We start from the raw sequence: 24,306 nt of genomic DNA on the forward strand, positions 1-24,306 counted from the left end.
CTGCAGCGCATTGCCTGCAACCCACTCTACTCTCTGTGTGCAGATCAATAGGCAGAGCTCCACTGTTTCCCCGTGGAAGACAGTGCAGCTTACCTCTGGCATCTTAACACCTCTGTCCTGGTGTGCTTCTCAGCGGGAAGATGAAAACATTAGGATAGTGTCTGCTTTGGATGATTGACACTTTGTTCCTACATTTTCCATACAAATATGACCACTTCTTAAACACAAACTGTAGTACTTGCTTCCATTAAATAAGAAATCGGAGAGATATTATCAATAATAGTAATATTGGTAAATATCACTGAAGGTTGTATTCACGTAAATTGCTATTGGATAGTAAACAGAACACTTAAAAGCCACTAATACATATTCTTTCAACCAACCACTATACTACATAGAATTTGTGTGAGCATAGCAGGAAGTTGGAAACAATAATAATAATAATAATAATAATAGAGCGGTTCTCTTAAATGAGTGAACAGAAAGCCTTTATTAAAATGATTTTAGGTATTCTTTTCATTACTATGTATTCAAAAATTAATATGAAACTAATAGTGTACTAGGCACCATGCTGTATATGAGAAATAATTAAAAATAGTATATCTACATTTTAAATGTATTTTTTTTTACAATTTAAATAAAAATTTTAAGCACTCAAAATGCATTCAATAATAAAATCTCATGAAAAATCATAGTTGGTCCTCCCTAAGCCCAAACTTATATTGTAATTTTTTGTGTGTTCTGAATTAGGATGATGAATTACTTTAATAGTGTCAAACAAATAAAACTCCTTCTGGGGAAAAAAATAAAACCTAAACTATCCAGATATACCTAGGCAGCACTCTTAGTTTAGGGCCGTTCTCATTAGTTTACTGCCAGGGGCAAATTGTTTCTGACTCTATGCCATCTCCCTGTTAGTGCTTTACCCCAAGCACAGTAGATGCCTTTCAGAAGAAATCCTTACCAGCTAAAAGACACTGAAAACTTAAATTGAACAGAAAACTTAAAGTAATCCATTTGAAATGAGTCTGAAAAATCATTTTGACAGTATTAACCATGATTCCCAAACTCATCATTTTCATTTGTCATTAATTATATATCTATTTTGAAAAATACCTCAGCATTGTATATAAGAAGATAACACTCAATCCCCATCCCAAAAGGCAAAGAGGATGGACATCTCAAGAAGAAGAAAATAGGAAATAAGCTAGAAACCTGCCACAGAGGGCCTCTGAAAGGCTCTGCCCTGCAGACTATCAAAGCAGATGCTGAGACTTATGGCCAACTGTTGGGCAGAGTGCATGGAATCTTATGTAAGAAGTGGGAAATAATAAGATCTGGAGAGGACGGGAACCACATAAGGAGAGCAACAGAACCAGATAATTTGAACATAGGGGTCTTTCCAGAGACTCATACTCCCACCAAGTACCATGCATGGAGATAACCTAGAACCCCTGCACAGATGTAGCCCATGACAGTTTAGTGTCCAAGTGGGTTACATAGTAATGAGAATAGGGACTCTCATAGGCCTCTGTCCTAATCTGATTGGCCTGCTCCTTGACCACCTTCCCCTGAGGGGAGAGCAGTCTTACCAGACCACAGAAGATGACAGTGCAGCCACTCCTGATGAGATCTGATAGACTAAGATCAGAAGGAAGGAGAGGGGGACCTCCCCTATCAGTGGACTTGGGGAGGGGCATGCGAGAAGAAGGGGGAGGGAAGGTGGGATCAGGAGGGGAGGAGGGTGGGATTTATGGGGGGACACAAAGTGAATAAAGTGTATTTAATAAAAGTTAAAAAAAAGATAAAAAAGAAGATAACACCCATCCCAGTAAGGAAGAGGAGGTTTCCCCTCAACACAGTAACACATCTAGATAGAACCCTTTGTCATTGATAGTAAAACTTCCATACCATGGTCTTCTGCGTACATCATACAGGTCAATCTTGTTTGGAGTTCTACTATTATCCACCCATGGAGAAGCTGAAAAACAAACCAGAGGAACTAAGTCAAAGCACTAAGCTTGATCGGGCTGACAAAATGCCTTAGTTAAGGTGCTCATGCATTGACTGAATATTGATTTCCATCTCTAGGACACACCTGGTGGAAGGAAAGAATTGAAAGCTGTTCTCTGACTTCCACATGCATGCCACAGCATGAGAATTACCCATCCCCCAACAAACACACACACAAGTAGGGAAGTGTGATTAAGTATGAATATGAATATGAAACTTAAAAATCACAAAATACAAAATAAACCACGTATCTATATGAGTATTCAAATACAAAATGCCATCCTTACGTCATTAGCATTTTTCTTTCTTTCTTTCTTTTTATTGGAAAGTGACACAGCAGTACAAAAGGAAACCAGCACAAGCCAATTTCCTCTCCTTATGTTGTCAACAAAAGCTTCAGACACAAGGGTTTTGGTGGAACTAACTTACATGCTTTCCCTTGACAGAAAGTGTTTATGCAGCTAGTGAAAGTCGCACTTTCAATTTATTGCTCATTTTGTTTTTATTCAATGCAAACTGTATATGCAAGACTATATACAAGGCTGTTTTACACTAGTCATGGTGGCACATGCCTTTGATCCCAGCACTTGAGAGGCAGAGCCTCTAGGTATAGAAAGCCAGCATGATCAAGGCTAAAATTTGTGACATTTTCTCTCATAAAAATATTGTTTTTCTTAGGATTGCTATCCTAAGGTAGCATTATTATAGCCTCTATAGTCAAATGTTTGCTAAATGATGTGTACTGTTGAAATAATTTACCAATTTCCATTTCAAATGGACTCCTTTACGTGATATGAGCACTTCCAGGTCGAAATTATAAAAACAAGGTTGAATTACAGTTAAAGCTAACTCTAATTTTTTTTTTTTTTCTGTCAAACCGCCCTGTAAATACAGATCCTTGGTGGCCTGCTGCATCTCTCATCCCTCCTCAGAGGCGTTTCTTTTTATGGTGATTAGACATTACTATAGAGACCTACAATTTGCCAAAGTGAGGAGAATAAGTGATGGTGAAGTTCTAAGCCCTAACATTGATATCTTAATTAAACCACCTCCCTCTGATGCTTAAGGAACATCACTGAGGAGGTGATGCAAAAGATTCTCGAGCTAGAGGATGGGGGACGGCTGCTGCCAAGCAGAATCTTTTCACGTGTGACAAGGCCTTTGTACTCTGGACCTCATGACATCTATAGGTGTGAGACCGGCACAAGATGGAGTTAGTCAAGAGTCTAGCATAGAACACAGAGGGGCTCACGGGGCTCTGGGGGAGGGCTATAAGGAGAAGAGGAGTTGAGTTGTTTTTCTTTAGAGAGTCAGTAGACTATGCGGTATGTTGCCCATGAACAAGTAGGTAGATGGCTCTATACCCTCACACATAGGACATGTGTAATTGGTGTAGCATATGGAAAATGGACAAGTTAAAAGGAGGACATTGAAGGGGCAAGAGGTCTTGAAGCACTCCAAGGGGCCAAATACATCACATTCATGTAATAAATTAAAAGATATTAAAAAGATAACAAACAAATTGCTTGGTTTATGCAAATTTATCTGAATGATATAAAATAATTCAAGCAGAAAGTCAATATTCTATTAGTTTTAAGATCTTTATCATTTCTTTCTGATATTAAAAGCTGAGACTGAAAAACTTCTTGGCTTATTACATTGATTTCGAAATGTAATTGATTCATACTTATTCCAATTAACTCTACATTTACCTTGATTAAAACATTTGATTTACATTGAAGTAAAACATTTTACTTTCATCCACAATGCACTGGACTCAATGAAGGCTAGTAAATGTTTATGGACTGAATGATAACTTCATGCAAGAAGTTCCTCACTCGAACATGTGTGGACATTAAGAAAATTCCTAACCCAGATGACCTATGTGCTATGATCTATTTCTCTCTTTTTCTTACTGAGAAATCATGGAAATTATGGAGAATCTTCATGAGAGCCAGGCTTATCTAACTAAGATAATTTAGCCAATTAGAGTATGTCAAAATACACATACAACTGAAGAAACCCTTCTTGGCTGGGTAATTTTATATGCGTAGCTATATTATGAAATGACTTATTCATTTGAAATGACTAATCACATTTACATAAACTGTAAGTTTAAATATAGTACTCCCCAAAGAGCCAATTACTGACACAGTTAATATAACATCCATTAAATTTATTTCTTTAAAATTTGTTCCGTTTTTATCCTTACAAACTAGGTGTCAGGGATATAAATATTATACTTTTCCTTGTGCTAGTCTTAAAATTGAACAAAAAGTATGTGGATAGAGATATCAGTTCTCTTTCAACTATTACTGTAGTATATCAGTTAATATCTTAGCAATAATAAGATGATTTAAAGAAACTGTACAAAAATTTCAATACCATGTCTCTGTATATATATCCATCACCTCCCAACTGAAATGCTCCCCTTTGGTTTCCTGGATTAAAGTGACCTGAGCCTTTTAAATCATTTCTTTTACTATTGCATATGATACAAGACACCTAATAAGAAAGGTGTATTTCCTGAAGTTTGGGGTTTGTTAGTTCTTGGGCTCTTGCCCATGGGTAGATTATGGGGTGTCTGCCTGCTGCAGTGCATCTGTGTTGCTCTTCAGCTACCACTGTCCTACACTTTCCCTATTTCTCCATGTCCGGGAAGGTTCTGATGCTCCACTAAGCTCCGGATGAAGAGCAATAGCCATATGACCCTGAGTAATCATTGCTAGGACCTCCCTCGAGTGTGTTTGTTGGGGAGAGCTTCTGGTTAACGATTAGACATCCCAGATAATCTTTTTCTAGTGAATTACAACAATATGGCCTCCCGGTGACTTATATGCCTTTTGGAGACATACCCGTGTCTCTAGAGGAGGTTCAGGATCTCAGGGGAAGGGAAGGGTACTGGGCCATTAAAACTCTCCTTTGTGCCTTTGCTACCTTAGAGGTAGCTATAGATTGGGCTATCTATAACTTAACTGGCAATTGTAAAACTCTGTAAGTCCAAAATAACTTCTCATCCCAACTCTTATTACAGTCAAGAATTACTTAAAATGTGTTTCTTTGTGGACATTTGTAACTGGTGTGGCATATATTTCTGATAAAAACTCAAATGTGTGTGTAGGTACACATCTGTGAACTCCTGCAGGGCAGAATGAAGCATTGCATCTTCTATTGGACCACTGCAGCCAGAAAGCCCCTTAACTAAGGTCCTCCCACAATTCTGGGGTAACTTATTTACAACCACACCCAGATTTTCATGTTGGGGGTTTGAACTCAGGCCCTTATGCCTTTGCAGCAAGCGTTCTTACTTGCTGAGCCACCTCCCAAGTTACAGTGAGTGATTATTTTATTTAATTTTTAATTTTTATTTATTTTAAAATAAAATTTTATTTGATTTTTAAAATTTATTTATTTATTTTATTAATTACAGTTTATTCACTTTGTATCCCAGTTGTAGCCCCCTCCCTCGTCATATCTTCCTGAGTGAGGCATCCCAGAAGCAGAAAGACACACACGGTATATACTCACTTATAAGTGGATATTAGACATATAATATAGGATAATAATACTAAAATCTGTACACCTAAAGAAGCTAAGCAAGAAGAAGGACCCTGGGTAAGATGATCAATCCTCATTCAGAAAGGTAAATGGGATAGACATTGGAAGAGGGAGAAAACAGGGAACAGGACAGGAGCATACCAAGAGGGCCTCTGAAAGACTCTACCTAGCAATGTATAAAAGTAGATGCTGAGAATCAAAGCTAAATTTTGGGCAGAGTGCATGGAATCTTAGAAAAGAAGGGGGAGATAGAAAGACCTGGAGGAGACAGGAGCTCCACAAGGAGAGCAACAGAACCAAGAAATCTGGGCACAGGGGTCTTTTCTGAGACTGATACTCCAAACAAGGACCATTCATGGAGATAACCTAGAACCCCTGCTCAGATATTGCCCACGCAGCTCAGTTCCAAGTGGGATTGGGAGTAATTCTTTATTAACAATAAAAGTTCTCTGGTCAAAATACTGTATATTCTCTCTATCCCTCTCCCAATTGGTCCAAGGGTAGTAGAAATGCAGAAACATGATGAGACTGTGATTTCTTACCTTGACTAATGTTTAAGCATCTGTCTTGAACTGAAAGATCTCGACAATGACTTTGATAACTGATTGAATCAGATTGAAAATTTAAAGCTGCTATAAATGTATATTTCTTCTTTTTTCTCCATGGGGGATGGTGTGTGTGGTGTGTGTGTGTATGTGTATGGGTGTGTTGGCATGTGTCTGAGTGCACATATTTGGGTGCATGCAGATGCCCTAGGTTATGTCCAGAATCAGACTTTATGGTTCCTACACTGGATTCATTAAGGCAACTTGTCACAATTAAACTCAGAGCTCAGCAATATTGCTAGTTTTACTATCCAGCTTGTTCTGGGAACATGGGTCTCCACATTCTGAGCCTAGAATTACAGTAGGGCCACCACACCTACAACATAACTACATGAATTCTGGAGATCTGCACCCTGGTTAGTCTTCATGTTTGCACAACATGTTTTAACCCCTGAGCCATGTCTGTAGTCTCAGGTTACAGAATTTTTTACAGAGAACGTTAATCTGAGATTTTTGCTCTCACTAAGATTGCTAAATGAAATCTAGTGATAGGAGTTACCATGCTCCATAAAACTTATATATTTCTTTAAAGACACAAGAAAATTAAAAGACTATAATTTATAGTAAGAGAAAGAACATTAAATTTTAACAACATTGCTAATCTTAGGTGGCATATATTTAAAACTGTTAATAATCTCCTATAAGTTTTCTTGGAGTAAGAAACAATTATACTGAATTAGAGTATTTATATTATGGTTAAATTTAACACTATAAATTCTTTTGTGATATTACTTATTAACAAGTAAAATCCCATCATGGTATTTAAGTGGTACACTATTTATCCAAGCTCAAAAGTATGATAGACCAAACAGCAAAGAGAAAATGCCTGTGTTCTGCCAATCCTTCACATTCTGTTTCATAAGCATTCAAAGTAAAGCCACACTTCTGGAAAGGGAATCAGAGCTCCTTAATTCCCTAAAAAGGGGGAATATTTTTCATTTTAAAATGTCCCTTTCATTTTCTGTTAGGACTTGGGGATAGATGGCTAGACGGTTTTTAGAAACAGCACAGAATGGAAATAATATTTTTGAATGAATCATTTCATAATCTTCATTTATGGGGATGTTTCCCCTGACCAGAAGGAAATGAGCTGCAGGTATGTCTTCTGTTAAATGCACTGCAGGATTATTCTGCTTTCTACAATCTCTAGAGTGCTCTGTCAGATCCCCTGGTCAGGGGGGTAGTCCCTGTACATGAATTCAGAACACTAAAATCATGTGCTATAGAAAAAAAAATTAAGGAAGCATGCAGACTTTGATGCCTTTTTATCATAAATGTGGCCTGACGATAAAAATATCTATTTTTCATTGTATCCATTTGAGAATAATAAAATGGATAATGATTCATTAAAGACTAAGTCTCTTGGTAAAAAACACCACTTCAAATGACAGATGATGGCCCTTCCACTTTGTAGGTTCAAACATATTTTTCTAACTCAAGAGGACTTCACATTGTTAATCTTACTAAAATTAAAATGGTAGAACATTTTATACACTGAAAAAATGTCTGTATAGTCACTGCTAATCTTCTTTTTTCGGTGTCACTGACAGACAGCAATGTTAGGCTGCCTTAGTCATGTTCTACAGATATTAGACATATGGCGAGATTCACAATCAAGCATGTCTTTTTTTTTTTTTTTTTTTTTTTTTTAAGGAAGAAGCCTCATTGACTCAACTTGTCGTGTAAGCATAACAGAATTTCCAGTTGCTGTCATTCCAAAATCAATTCTCCATAGCTCCTCCTTTGCATCACAGTTCCAGCATGGGTCTAGGGGGCAGGGAAGATTAGTCCTCTTTAATGAGTGTGGGTGGGTGTTATGCCCAGATTGAAGTACCAGAAGATGTAGAAATGAAAACAGCTGACCTCTTTAGATTTTGATTTATCTTGGAAACACTCAAAAGGGAGAAAACAACTAATATTAGTTTCAATGACAGGAAGTGCCTCAAAGTGTAATTTGAAATAGCCCATATCTCCTCACAGTAATGTTTTTTGTTATGTAAGATCCTAGGTTAGGTGTCATTAGTCAAGTCCATCATAACCCGTGCAGTCATCTCCTTCAAGGCTGAGCGTGGTTGTGCACACCTTGGATCCCAGTACTTGAGTAGCAGAGGCAGGAGGAGTTTGAGAATAATTGAGTTTGTATAGTGAGTCCCAGGCCAGACAAGGTTCCAAAGTGAGACATGTCTCAAAACACATAAACAAACCACAACAAAAACAAATGATAGATAGATGACAGATAGATAGATAGATAGATAGATAGATAGATAGATAGATAGATAGATAGATAGATACTGCTCTAAGCAATTACACAGAGACATAGGACAATCAGAGTTATTGTTTCTGACAGTCTTTAAGGTCCAGGATCTCTCAAGCCAATGAACATACAGCTACAAAAGGCAGAGCCGAATTGTGAAGAAGGCACAGTTAAGTCATTACAGTCTGAGGCATGAAGTCACAGACTTCTGTCGTTATATTTCTATTCATGGGACCTAGCATGGACCAGACTCTGGGTACCACAGATAATGGAGGAGCTTTAAAAAGATGAAGCTCCAAGTCAAGTCATCATTTGTAAAAGGATTCTTAGAAATGGATGACAGAATTTTGTGAGCAGCTATCGACCTCTGCCACAATTAAGACAGACAATAAAGACATCAGTAAAGTCTAATTTTCTTATTGTTTATTCTCTGACAGTTTCATACGTGTCTACAATCAATTAATATCTTTTTCACATTCTTCTATTTCTTTCTCTTCTTGCTTACGCCCCCCCACCATGTGTGTGTGTGTGTGTGTGTGTTTGTGTGTATAACTCTGAGCTTAAGTTTGGTGGCCTGTATATTTTTCTTATAATAACAAATTTTCTTTATTTTTTAAAATATTTAATTATTTTATATATATGAGTACTCTATCTGTATCACACTCGCATGACAGAAGAGGATATCAGATTCCAGTATTGCTGGGGAAAAGAACTCAGAACCTATAGAAGAGCAGACAGTGCTCTTAAATGCTGAGCCATCTCTCCAGCCCCACAAATTTTCTTTTTTTTTCTTTTGCAACTTTTAAAAAATATTATCATTTATTACAATTTATTCAATTTGTATCCCAGCTGTGACCTCTTCCCTCTTCTCCCTCTTCAAACCCTATGCCCTCCCCTAGTCCACTGATAGGGGAGGTCCTCCTCCCCTTCTATTTGACCCTAGCTTATAAAGTCTCATAAGGACTGGTTGCATTGTCTTCCTCTCTGGCCTGGCAAAGATGCACCCCCAGGGGAAAGTGATCAGAGAGCTTGCAAATATTCTATAGTCTGTATTGCCTTCAAGAAAAGCAAGCTACCCATGAGTATTTAGAAACTAAGAATTAAGTAGAAGATGCTAGAGATAAGAATTACCTCCAGATATAATATTAGAATTGTGATTGCTTACAAAAAAAATTTCATTAAGCTAGCTGTAGTGGCACATGCCTTTAATCTCAGCACATTTGGGGCAGAGGCAGGCAAATCTGTGAATTAGACACAACTTTGGACTTCATAGACTTCCCAGGGACTGTATAGTCAAACACCATCTCAAACAAATTTAAATTATAAAACAAATTCATTGGAATGACAGAACTGGCATTTAGCTTCTAGGAATTGCCAGTATTGCTCATAGTGTTAAAAACCTTTCAGGCATAATCTGCAGAAACCCTATTCCTACACCAATGCAGCTTTAGGTTCTAGACTTCTAGTAGAGAAGAACAACCTACAATAGCTGTTGTGTCCCAGTCGCTCTCTTTCAGGTAAGCCACTTGATTACACAGATGTGGAGTTCCGCAGAATGCCGCCAGGGAGACCGGCTACTTACAAAAACAAAGCAAAATAAAACAAAACAAAATTTGTTTTGTTCAAATTAAGATGCATTTAAAATTCTCCATTGTCGGGATGGATATAAAATACGGATCAGTGGTTGTCCTGTATTTTCCATTCTGTTTTTCCATACTGGAGTCTTGTTGTAGCTGTTTATAGAGGCAGCCACTGCATGTTACACTGTACGCACGTGATTGAGGCAGATAACATAACTAGAATTCTGTTACATGGTGAACAGTCAATTTAGAAAATGTGTTATCCTGTGAGGGAGAGAGTTGCATAGGGTCCACACCATTCTAATTATCAGCAGAATGAAGACATTTATTGGGATGTTGCATTTTCCATGGTAAGAAAGAGACCATGTTTTGAATATGAGGAGAAATTCATGAAGAGATGCTTAACGTACTAAAACTACTATGTAGTTTGAGAAATTCTACTATGATACTTTCTTTCAATTCTAGGGACTACAACAATTCACTTTAAGATGATAAGAACCTCCTACTCTCTATGACATAAAAGACACTGTATTGGGTCCAAGGAAGCATAAAAAGCACATCATGAACTATGAACTATAGCCAACCATGGTTACATGTATTTAATTATTTAAGAAAAAATGTGAATCACAAATAATTTCTGAAAGAATATGAAATTGGACAGCTGTTTTACTTCAAATGAATTGAAGTTCTCCAAGGGAATGGAAGGAAGACTGATCTTGGAAAAGCTTGTATGTGTAAGGTTGCATTTGCATTCCATTTTCAGTGGTGGGTAAGAGGCACCTGACCCAAAGGGCTTTGTAGACAAACACACAGGGATATAAAAAGGAGAAGATTTATAGACAATAGAACAAAAGCTAAGTTAAAGAAGAAAATGTTATCTGCCATTATACAAAAAAGCTGTCATGAGAGTGAGAACTGGGAATGGAGGCTGTGATAGTCTTTGGATGGTCTGTATGGCAGAGTAAGGCCAATGCCACTGGGTGGTCAGTGCCTTTTCATACAGAACCTGTCACTTGATTGTCACGAATGTCTAGTCATTTTATTAGACCTCTTCTTGTATTAGAAAATGCTGGTAAGCTTTCCTTCTGTTCTGCCTGAGGGCTATTGGAATGATGATTTGCTTTTGGGATTCTTCTGACATAAGAAGAGTTTTATTATTATCAGTTTTAATTCCAAGCCTTTAAAATCAAATCATAACCTAATAATTATTTTTAGTATTATTGTTATTGATTATTATTTTTTATTTTAGTGTGTGTGTGTGTGTGTGTGTGTGTGTGTATGTGTGTGTGTGTGTGTGTCTATAGCTTCCCCAATACCCAAGTTGAGACCAGGGGACAACTTTGTGGAGTAGACTCTTTCCTACCATTATTACATGTGCTCTGGGATTCAAACTTACATGACCAGGCTTGCATAGTAAGCCACTTTACCTGCTGAATCATTTCATCTGTTCAATAAAATTGTTTTTAAATTTCAATTTTGTTTCTGAAAAATGAGACTTGATGTTTAGACAATGTCACTGTATTATCAGAAGGACTTTATTATCTCCATTATAATATTTTCGCTTTTTTGCTCATGTACACAAAATCACATACAGAGACACAGCTCTATGGATATGATAGATCACCACACCTATTATTTAGTGTAGCCACATGAAACATCTTCACATTGAATATAGAAATTTTGTCATCAGCAGAAACAATAGTTTACAGTGGCAAATTATGTGTTTAAATAGAATATTCATTATGATGAACATTCATGCATATTTAATCATTTAAGTAGCTCACGAATGGAAAGGGCACACTAAGTTTTATAAAGTATGGGATGGAAGATTTACTGAAAAATAATTCTAGATATGTTCCACCCAAGGGAAAAATTCTAACTCTGACTATGAACATGTCCCTATTTTAGTAAGATCTGATAAAGCATTAAGCACAAGCAAATTATGATTCTACAAGAAAAAGTTTCATGTTTCAGGAATCAATAAAACTTCTTGGAAGGTGGTAATGATTGTGATACTTTGAAATGTTGTGGACCCCTGAAGCACATACGATCTCCAAGTTTTAGACCAAATGTTTTCAGATTCTTTAATCAAATGCACCTAACATAAAATGAACACACACACACAAAAAAAAATCACAGCAAAGATGGTTGAATACATCTAAAAACGAATGACATAAGGTGTGGAGACTTAATAATGGAAAAGGGAACAGAATGAGAAACATTTTAGTAGTTGAAACAGCTGAAGGGTTTAGCAGTACCACCAACATATTACATAGATAGGGTTATTTCCTCTAGTCGAATCACAAACAGCTCTCACTTTTTAAATTAGCATCCACTTAGCTGCTCTACTCTGTGAACAGTGAGTGTCCTGAGCAGCTTAGCAGGCCACAAGGAGTAACTGGAACAGTGCTCAGAGAAGAGATGGGCCGTACGAGGCGATGGATATGATGTTAGTGAAGCACAGGGCTGTTTTAAGTCCTTGGTACACCCTCATGTCACAGGTGTCTACAAGGTGTATCCCACACCACACAGCACAACTGACGGTGATACGCGGCAAAGCACTGCACAGAGTTCACAGTGTAAACCCCGTGTTCAGCCGTGTGTCAAGCAATTTCCATCTTTTCAACTTTCACACTGGGAACTTTGCTCTCCAGGACTTAACTCATCCTTTAGTCTCCCAAAGAAAAACACCACGGATACTGTTTTCACTTAAAAAAAAAACACAACATTCCATGTTCCACTCAAATTAAAGTTCATGGCTACCTTACACACTTAGGTCAGTCATGAATATTTTCATTAATTCTCTGATTTCCCCATCGTTTTGTATTTGAGGGGTCTCCTTTTTCATTAATATTTGGTCCTTTGTTCAGGTCTTTAATTTTCCACATTTTGCCATTTCCTAGCAATGAAATCTGAGGATGATCTCTTCGAGTTCTTCCTTTTAGCAATCCAACACGCAGAAATTCCATACCGTTATATCTACATATCAATCCCTGTGACCTTCAGGGCCTCTTATACGGCCACTAGCAGCTGTTGACTCAATTCAACTCCTTTCCGGGAAAAATCTTTTAGATTGCTGGCTCGCCAGTGCACACAGTACTTGTTCATCTCCTTCTTTTCTTATGTGTTACCTTTTTTTTTTTTTCTTTCCAGAAAGCCATTGCCCAGTTTTATTTCTTGCACTGGATTGATTTTTAATCTATAGTTCATAAGCCTCACTGATGATGTTGGTCCTAATTACTTCTTTTCTCAGCTTTCATAGGAAATCTATTACTGCCGTCGGCTTAATTTATTTGCTGCTTAATCACTTACTGATCTGCACTCTGCTGTACATGTAGAGATGCGTGGCTTCTGACGTTCTGATTAGATCCGTTTTCAGTGAGGTAGGACCGCTTTGCCACAAGCACAGAGGTGCACAGTGGGTAGCCAGGTCAGGCCCTTCACCGGCAGGGGTTCTGTATCCTTCCTTAGCATAGCTCCCACCATGATTTGCATCAGGAATAAACTTCCATAGCATTAAAATAAACATTTTGGACTGTTTTTGTAATTGGCAGCCTAAATAATCCTAATAGACACACACTGAGTATAATAATTATTGTGAAAAAGTAATGATCTTATTTAAAATTATTTTATATATTGATAAATAGATGTTAAATATATTCATAGCTAAACCATGTGTTGATTCCCAAAGCTTTAAGCAAATAAATAAATATATAAATTTAAACATCATTGAAAATAATGGATTATAGGAAGCACCACTTTTGGAAATTACAGACAAACTGGAGCCCAAGTATTACCATATTTCTAGAAATCTATCAAATGACCCTTCAGCAGCTAAACTAAAGAAAAGGTTCTTCAAAAGTTATCATATGCCATTTGAGGTTTAAATTATTCTCAAGTTGATTTTCAAACTCTCATATTTAATCTATGAAAAATTGATTACACATATGGGGACAAAAAAGAGTATCAGGCTACATATGTAATATATAGGTTCTGCAGCAGTTTATTTCAGCAAGATTTCAGCACTCACACCAAGAAAATTAGTTCAACATTCATGCAGATATCCAAGTTACTGTTTGGTAATAATGCTGTAGCTTTGAAATGAACAAACAGACAGGGCAGACAAAGTGTTCAGTAAAACAGGCCCTAAATGTCATGAGATAGAGTGTACTTTTCTCTAATTTTTAAATCCCCTCTGAAAGAGAAAGTAATTATCTGAGAAGGATAAGGGCTCTCTATGTCGGCATTTCAATGAGACACTGAGTCCTAATTATAATCTCAATTTACTGATGTAATTGTTACAATTTCAGGAGACATTAATAGGTGAAACAAATAGTTTGTACCAAAAATTATTGTGACAATGTTTAAGAATTCACAGTTTTAGCTTTGAGAACAATTTCAAAAGCTCAAGCTTAATTTCTATAGGTCAAGAATTTACAAATGAGATATTTTCCAATTAACATGTGTTCAATGAAGATGTCACTGGAATGAGCTCCGTCCATTTTTGTTGCTGTTTTGGTTCAGAATTTTCACTTTACTTTTAACTTGAATATCATAATTTTATCTGTTTATGAGTACTAAGAATAATGTTTTGGTATCACATGTACATGTGATATAAAGATGTATAATAGTGTTACCATAATAAGCACCTAAGATTTATTATTTCTTTTTGGTAATATTAAGGACTCTTTCTACTAATTTTATTAAAGCCAGCATTGCAATAACTGTTCCTTTTAAGTACTCAACTACCCTACAAAATCGTAGAATATATTCCTCCAGCTTACCTGCAGTTTGAATCTGTTGATCTGTCTATTATTTCCTGTCCCCTAGTCTCTCAAGACTGGTAACTAAGGCTCTGTCCTGAGATCCCCTGGCTTGCCAGCTTCCTCCACAGCAAGAGCAGTCAGTGCTCTTAACCACTGAGCCTTCTCTCTGGTATCATAACCTTTTGTAGCCTGAAGTACTTTTAATTGTGGTTTATTTCAGTGGTCCATGATAATTTCATTAGAATTTTCTAACTTTATATTTGTGGAGTAGGACTCAGAAAGCTCAAAACACTTAACCAATGTCCTGCTGCTCCTGCCGGAAGTATAACTTCATGTAGGAGAACCTGGTTAAGACGCTTTGAGGCTGGAATGATGGATCAGTGGGCCAAGTGCTTATCACATAAGCATGAGGGCCTGGGGTTTGGATCCCAGGCATGAGAATGGACAGGTGGTAGAGGACGGAAAGGCTGACTCTGGGACTCACTGGCTAGCCAATCTAGCCTATGCACGTTGAGTGACAGCTTCAGACTCAAAAAATAAGGTGGAAGGTGGCTGAGGAAGACATCTAATGTTGACTTCTGGCTTCTAAACCAGGAAGCACAGGAGAACGTATCTACATACACATGCATACACTAGACAATACATACCAGGAAGAAGCAGTATCCCGGGTGTAGCTCCCTCCCTCCCTCTTCTCCCCCTGTGTCCCTTCTGCAGGGAGCAGCCTTGCCAGGCCACAGAGGGAGATGATGCAGCCAGCCCTGATAAGACCTGATAGGCTAGGGTCAGATAGAAGGGGAGAAGGTTCTCCCCTATCAGTGGACTTTATCACCATCTTTTTCTGTCTGGCTTCTTTCTTTCATGGGCACACTTTATCTTTTAACCCCATTTCTCTCTGGCTCCATTTTGTCTTTCTCTCTGTCATTCCTTTCACTCAGGTCTTGATTCTTTGCATTCTCAATAATATACTAATTTTCAATCACTGACTGATTTCTTCATTTCCTTCAAATTTTTATTTATGAGAATTTAAATGAGGTAAAAATTTTTATAAGATTCAAAATCTACGTGGTGTTATTAATTAATGATAAATGTTTTGTGGGTTACTGGAGGGATGTTAGGTATTTGGTTTCCAGATTTTTATAATTGTTCTTGGTAATATTTTATAAGATTTGATATGAATTTAAAGCTTAACCATATCAGGTTTATTATGTACAAAAACTGTTGATTTTTCCTTTGTATTTCAATCTCTTTACACACAATATTTAATATTTAACACCTAACAGGAATTTTAGAAGTGTTGTATTATACTTTATACATTTTCTTGCTGGGAAAATTACACTATTATTGTAACTTGATGCTAATTTTGACACATAAGATATTATTGATTCTTTTTTTTTTAATTTATTCACTTTGTATCCTAGCTGTAGCCCTTTCCCTCACCTCCTCCCTGTTCCAAACTTTCCCCCTCATCTCCTCCTATGCCCCTTCCCTAGGCCACTCATAGGCAAAGTCCTCCTCCCCTACTATCTGACCCTAGTTTATCTACTCAGGCTTTTGGGAGAAAGAACACATTGCTTCTTTCATGGGCTATCAGAGGTGATCAGTGATTAACTTCGTGTTAGTGTCATAAGTAAGCATTTCTCTGTCTTTACAGTCCCTTATAGGGATAAAGAACATTGCAAAAACATTTATTTCAATTTATAGAGCAGATTTGTACATTGAATATATGTACATTAAATATATGTGATCACTAAGATGACCTAAGAATTGGCTGCAATCTGATTCAGCAAATGAAAGCTGTATGTTTTTATCGTATGTCTATCCCTTTCTTTTTAACAAATGGCTGTTCCTCGCTTAAAGGAAAACCACTAGGACTCTGAAAACCTAAACTTCAATGATAGACTCGATTCTTGGGGGAAAAACCATAGAATACATTTCTAAAGATCTACCTAGTACTGTAATGTGCTGTGCAGCTAGACCTGAATCATGGAGTTTTCTTTTCCAGGCTTCCTGTATAACTTCTTTCTCAGGTTTATGCCTAAGTGTCTTAACTCATGATAGCACTCTAGCCTGACCAGGTCCCTGGTTCCATTTCTAGTTACTTGTTAGGTACTCCAGTTTAAAGTAATTATGATCAGAGTGCGCTGCCACATTCTTTCTCATAGGTACATTCTTTTTTTGATCTTTGGCATTTTCATACATGTGTAGTAGGTATTTGACTATATCCTAACCCAGAGTCTCCATTGGTCTATTTCCCAACTTTATTTACTCTATTTTTATTATTCATGTATTTAGATATGTTTTAAGCCATTAGGTAGAATTAATGCTGTCCATATGTGCATCATCCACTGGAGAATCTGCCAGGGGCCACATCGCCAGGAAAACTACTGTAGCATAATAATGTCCATTCAATACAAAAGACCATTAACAGAAACCACTGACGCTGGCATCCCACGGTCGCCCCAAACTTGCTGAGTCAGCAGTTACCTGGATAATACCGGGCCAGGCCAGTAGCACTGCCAAACACTTGCCACAGCAACGTAGGGTCTTCGTCTCTATTTCTTTTGAAAACTTCATCTAAGGCACTTGTCCAGTTGAGTTCATTTAACACTATGGTTGCTAAAAAAAAAAAGTAAGAAAAATAATAAATTTACTCAAATGTATAATATTTTTTTTCCTCAACTTATGTTACATGTTCTTATTGTCTGCTATGAAATACCAGAATTTTACTGGAAATTCTCAAGTTTTAAGTGCAGAACTAGGTTTTCAGTTTCTTATGGTGGCAGTGTGATTGACATGTTAGAATAAGTGACTGTCTGATGTTCTGTGTATTGCAGAATGTTCAACAGCCTCTCACACCTGTCCTAACTGCCAGGTAAGAATGTCATGTCCCAGCTGTGACAAGAAAAAGTAACTTCAACCTGTTTTAAACACTCTTTTGCTAAAAAATTACACACAAGTACAAAATATCAAGGGCTCCCTAGACACATAAAGAGGAGAAAGTTGGTTTATATGTCTTGGCTTTCTCAGAGAGAGTCTACATGACAGTAGAAACAAAGCAACCCTCAAGTACTATGGATTCTCTGTGTTGTATTCATCTAAATCACCCTGGTACCAGAGTTAAAACACAAAAACCAAGAAAAATGTGGTTATCCCTGAGCATATTTCTCAGACGTGTTTAAACAATTCTAAAAACATACACATAGATTGGGAGAGGAAAAGATCATTGGGAAACGTGATAATGTGAATTCAGAAGTTGGAAACTAGTCAGCCAGTGCTTCATCAATACATATCAAAGCAATAATTTTTATTTTTCCTCTTTGATACCGAATATAACTTTCTTAAGGATTTAGGGGGGTGTGCTCTGAAAACATGTCCTTCACTAGTTTGGAAGAGTATCCAGAAAAATAATTACAGATAGAACATGAGCCAAAGTAGTATTTAAATAAGGTGCTTCCGTGATCCTAACATCCTAAGTTTAGCCTGGTAAAAGTTCCACCGGGCCTGTGGGGGTGTAGCTGTGTACAGCCCTTGCCTAGTACATTCACAGGCCTTGACTTGGTTCTCAGCACTGTAGAAACTATGTGCGGTAGTGCACAACTACAGTCCCGGCATTTGGGAGGTGGATGTAAGATCAGGGGTTCAAAGTCAATCTTGGTGAGGACAGCCTGGTCTCTTGCAAGGTCCTATCTGAAAACAAATAATTGGAAAAATACCATTTTCCCTTGCACAAAAAGTGGTATAGACAATTCCCATGTTTCCTGTATATAAAACATGTACCACGCTTCCAGCAGATCAGCAGAGTGAGGCGGGGATCATTACACATATGATAATCACTGCATAAGCTTATCCTGGAAGGCAGTGCTTTAATCACATGTGTTCTCAGTATAAAAATGATTTTAATTGAGGCAGGTCCCTACTCTCCTGAGAGTCACATTTATAGCAATGAAGCTTCCTTTAATCACTGGGTTAGTTGTGCTCCAACAATTTTAATATTCTGTGCCATCAATTCATTCACCTCGAGTTATTTTCTATTTCTGTAAGCTTTTTCTTCTGTTCTTTTCTATAACCACAGGAAACAACAAATGCAACCATGATTAAATAGTGTACAGGCTTTATGATGCTAAAATGGAAAAAAAAAAGAGCTTTGGCATTTTCATGAGCTCTTTTCCTTTTGTTTGTTTTGTCCTATTTTGACTTGTTTGCGTTTGTTTTATCTTATTATATTTATTATTAACCTAGATGCCTGTTTGTTCTCCAAGGAGAGAGAGATTAGGGATGGATCCAGATGGTAGCAGAGGTGTGGAAGAACTGAGAGGAGTAGGGGGAGGGGAACCACAATCAGAATAGATTGTATGACAATATCTATTTTCAATAAAAGAGCCCCCAATCAAAAGTGCACATGCACCTGTAAAAGAAAAAAAAAAAAAGAACCAGAAAATTAGATAGCATGTTCATTCACTTGTTAAAGATTCTTTTTTGTTTGTGTTTTTTTTTTAAAGAAAACAACAAGCACAAAGGAATTATAAAGCCACTCAGGGACCAGCATCCTGATGCAGCTCTCATTATTGAGAAATGAGATTTTCATCTTTATGTATGTGATTACTTTCAGAAAAATTCAGTTTGTGCATGTGAGCATGTGTGTGTGTGGGGGGGGTGTGTGTGTGTGAATATTCATGATCTGGGTCAGATCCTTGGTGCATCGTTGATGCTGAAGAAATGATATTCAAAAGCATGAGCCCATACACTCTAAGTGGCCAGTTGTATGGAAATTTACATTCACATAGATAACCTGAACTGATGCCATTCATGAATATTTAAGATAATAAACAAACATTCACGGAGAGGGACACTGTGTCTTTCTCTGAACATTCATGACTTTTATAGTAATACTGTGCAGAACAAATCATGATGCTTATTTAGAATTCAGAAAAACTTCATTAATGTCCAATCTATTCTATCTTTTCAATTTCCTGACTCTATTTCACAACAAGTCAGAAATAACAGATAATTACTTTTAATAATGTTTCATGTGTTTGTTAGGCTGCTACTTTTTCTTAATTTTATTAGATATTGTAACAATTTTGATATAGGAGGGATGGGGACACTGTATAGTTTACTGCTATGCACTGAGCAAAACAGCTAAGCGCTAACATATTTTTATCCTCATGGCAATATGTTTTAAAATTCCCAGTTAACACATTAAATTTTTTTCTAGATGAGACATATAGATAGGTTCTAAGGGTGTTAATGAAAATGTGTGAATCCACAAATGAGCAATGTATATAAAGTACATGAGCAGGCAAGCAACTTGAAATGATTTTCAGGCTTACTCAGTACGAAAGAAATGGTAATATATACCCATCACGTTAGCAAGACCTAAGCTAGATAACCAAGGTGTATGTATCAGAGTGTCAGGATATAGTTTTTATTATGTCACTTCCCAGTCTTTACTTGAATGTCTAATGCCAAGAGTCAAAACACAAAGGTCAGCCTCAGAACCCCAGATTCAATAAGACACCTCTTGGGAGACAGCATGACAGTATTGTGACACTGTCCCCAGTTGGTCAAACCAATCCCATGACCAGAGATTTAAATAGAGAGAGAAGTGGCATATTTTTATCATTCCCCCAGCTGCACCCTCCACTTTTTTTGTATAATGAAAAAAAAAATTATACAGAAACAAAATCCCGAAAAAGTCTGATAAATTGTCACACTCTAAAATTTCTCAAATTATACTGAAAATGCCTAAAATGTAAAAAACATACATAAAGCATCAAAGCAAAGAGAAGAGCACACATGAATACGACTTTAGCTCAGCTGCTCAGCTATATTTTCTCTACAACAGATTATGGACTATCTTTGATTACTAGATATTGGTTAATAACCTGAATCTAACAGATTTTTCTTTTTAAGTCCATAAAAAGAGCACATCCTGGGCTACTAATGTGCACAACATCTGTCCATCTGTACAGTATGACCATTCTCCAGGTGGACGATGCTGACCTAACTGGAGAATCCTCAGGTAGAACCCGAAAGCTAACACGCTGAACGAACCTTAAGAACAACCCAGCACTCTACTTGCTGTAAGGCCATCCCTTCGACCTTCATTTCGTTCGCATGTACTCAACAAATGTTAGTCTACACATCTTCCCATCTCCCAGTTCATACGCTTAGTGAGGAAGATGCTCACAAACGCAACAATGTAGTGACAACTGGGCAAAAAGCAAACAGGCCTACGCTCTCCAGAAAACTATTCATCTTTAGGAATTATTTTCCAGATGTTTTAATATATTATTCATCAAGATAATGACATTATATAGAAATGTATTTATAGAACTCAGACTTACTAATTTTATTGAAACATTTTCCCCTTACAGTTACTTATTGTAAGGACCTCAAAATGCAACTGATAATATGTATCACAATCTTTATTCAGTATTACAGCATTAAAATTAAAAGTTCTTTAACTGGAGGGATGCAAATACAACTGCATAGCTAAATATTATTTCACAATTACTAAGCAAATCATATTTTTAAAAAGCTCAAATATGTTATAACTTATTTTTATTTTTTAACTATGTATACATACATAGTGGGGGTAGTTATGAATGTGAATGAGGTCCTCTAGGAGCTGGAGGACACCAGATTCCCCTGAACAAAAGTTACAGGTAGTTATCAACTGTGAAATGAGGGTGCTGGGAACTGAACCCATTCCCTCCTCAGGACCAGTACATACTGTTCACTGTAAAGCTATTGCTCCATCCCCAAAACTTCAAATCTTTTATAACCACCAATATAACTTGTCTATTTGGACAGGTAAATTCAAAACATATTGATTATATATATTTATATAACAAAACATATATATATATATGTATATATATATATATAAACAGGTTTTTCTCTGATTTGCTTAGCATTATTTTTAACTTTGCTGCACTTCATGTTTTAATAATATATCATATGTATTATATATTACATTCAGATTGGCCCAGCCTTTCCCCTGAATCCTAAAAGTAATACTATTTTACATTCGTAAAAACTTATGATCCCTTGCTTATGAGAATAGAAATAAGGTTAACTCTTTAACTCTGATATTCTTCTAATGTTCACAAATGGGTGTGTTTATCTGTTAGAAAGCTTTGCTTTGTGCAAATTAAGTTTTTTATAGATGTGCAAAGCCAATCCTACACGGAGCACTGACTATGTGGGGAGCAGCCTTGACTTTGGGGTCCCTTCTGAATGGCATGACAGGATTCCACTGATAATTGAATCACAGTGCCAAGCATCTATCCCCATTCTTCACGCTCTTGGTTTGTCAAAAGTATGGCCTTGGTCTTCAGTCATTCTCTTGTCAAGAGTATTCTATTGTTCAGTGCGTCTTCTCAAGGGAAGAAAGAAAAATCCAATTTGTAATAGCACAAAAGCAGCTCCTTCCAATGCTGTTAATTCTTCCAAAGCATGTGACCCTTCTAAGCTACATCTCGTCAAGACAGAGAATGCATGATCATTGACGAGCTCAGAATTTAATTTTCTTTTGAAAACTTCAAGCGATAAAATGATGAACTATTGTTCCCTTTTAAGTTTAATCAAGATTTCATTAAATTTGAATGTGTTCTGTTGATTTATTCAGAACTCAAGGCCTCACCACGCATCAAAGTCCTTTAAAAGTGTGAACATTATAAATACTGTTAACTATAACTATAGTTTAATATTTTCACAGCTTCATCATTACTTGAAAAGTGTGTTTGTGTGTGTGTAGTGAGATGAAAATTTGACATGTGTGCACATTACAAAATATTATTATGGTCAAGCTAATTAACTTATCCATTAACTCAGCAGAGATACTAGTGCATATTGTGAAGAATTTTCTTTTTCATCTCAGAAAATTACAAATATGTAATACGATAGTCTTATTATACTATCCATGGTACATACTGAATTTATAGAGAAGGTTCCATGATAAATAGCAAACTTTGTACCCTAAAGCTTGTACATGAAACAAATGCATGCTAGAAAAGTGAAAACTTTGTTATAACTCACTTAAATCATAAAATAATTTTAGTAAGTCTTACATTAGAGGTAAAGCTACTGAAGCTTCATAAAGGATAAGATTTCACTATATTGATGCAGCTAAATATGAAGCAAAAAAATGACCATAGTATTTTTAAGTAGAAATACTGTTCATTTAATATACCTTGCATTTGATAACAATTGGCATTTTTTCCCACAAATTCATCAAAAACAAAAGCAGCTATTGTTATGTTCTTATAAAGTACCAATAGGTGTTAACTATTTTACTATGAATGATCTTACTTAACTTTTAAATTAATATTTTGTGTGAGGCACTAATATCATTTCTCAGGTAGTGAAGACTATAAGCCTGAGAAACGGTATATAAAAATCACCATGAGAACTACAGAGACCTTACTCAAACAAGTGTGTCAGTTTCCAAAGTACCTGTTGTCTACCAGACATTAGTCCTAAAAGTTCATTTCATAGTGAGTTCTGATTATCTAGAACCTAAGAAGAATCGCCCGTTCCTTGGAAATACAATATCAACTACAGGAAAGTACCTTCCCCAGGATAACGTTGCATACCTACAGAAGTTGTTGGCATCATGACTAACACAGGCGTAGGGGTACAGTAAACAGCTCGGAATGACAAGGTAGAGTCAGCAACAAAGCCCTGTCCATCCATGATGTCATAGTGTGCCAGTGTAGATGTCTCGTTATAATGCACACAAGACAACTAATTAAGCTGCATTCTCCATGATTGATGTAAATAAAATGCCTCAGTGAAGCTATTCAAAATGTAACATGATGTATTTTAAAGATATTTTAAGGATACCATTTCGTGGTTATAAAGTATGTCAATATTTCAAGCTACATTTTGGTATCTTTGGTTAAGAAAATCACACTTTCATTCTAGATAGTCTAAGATGGTATTTAATACCAAGCAAAATAAGTTAAATAGGATTTCGGTGAGAGTCTGGTGCTATTAACTGTCATCCCTCCACTACTCTTAATTTTGATTAGACACAGAATATTAGAGATTCTTAGTGGGGAGTTTTTGTTGTTGTGTAACATTCGTGTTGTGTTACACTCTAACCTTAAGCTAATTTCTAGCCTGAATTGATAGTTTTGTCTTGATAGAAAACATCCGTTTCATAGCATAGAAAATAAAGTAGTCATTTGTGTTCCCTTAAACAGAAGAGCTGAGCCAGATGCCACTAATTTTATTCATCGATCCTACTCTGTAGAAAGGAGAAAAATTTTAATATGAAAAAACTCACTGATCCAATTAAGGGCAGGGAGGAAAAGAATCCACTTTAAGGACCAGAGAGTGTGCATAAATATTAAAAGAAATGAATCTATTCAGTGGATTTGCTTAATGGATTCTTATCTAATCCCAATGTAAATGAAAGATTAATAAAGCCCAGGGAGAGGGGTGGAACAAATGTAATCTCTTTAATCACATCTCAGGCACGGGATCCCCCTCCTACTGAGGACAGAACAGAAGGCACAGAG

The 24,306-nt window shown here is 36.7% G+C and overlaps 1 protein-coding gene across 3 annotated transcripts in view; it reads right to left on the bottom strand.

Moving 5' to 3' along the window:
* The window catches only part of Cacna2d1 (calcium voltage-gated channel auxiliary subunit alpha2delta 1), a 448,878-nt gene that overhangs the window by 106,481 nt on the left and 318,091 nt on the right, over nt 1-24,306 (bottom strand). For all 3 annotated transcript variants that reach the window (XM_060374048.1, XM_060374047.1, XM_060374049.1), the window contains exons 7-8: nt 17,261-17,392; nt 1,912-1,981 (exon numbers count right to left, since the gene is read on the bottom strand). In XM_060374048.1, coding sequence (XP_060230031.1) covers nt 1,912-1,981; nt 17,261-17,392 — 202 coding nt within the window. The remainder of the gene's footprint in view (nt 1-1,911; nt 1,982-17,260; nt 17,393-24,306) is intronic.

Source organism: Meriones unguiculatus, chromosome 21 (assembly GCF_030254825.1).
Source record: "Meriones unguiculatus strain TT.TT164.6M chromosome 21, Bangor_MerUng_6.1, whole genome shotgun sequence".
NCBI lineage: Eukaryota > Metazoa > Chordata > Mammalia > Rodentia > Muridae > Meriones > Meriones unguiculatus.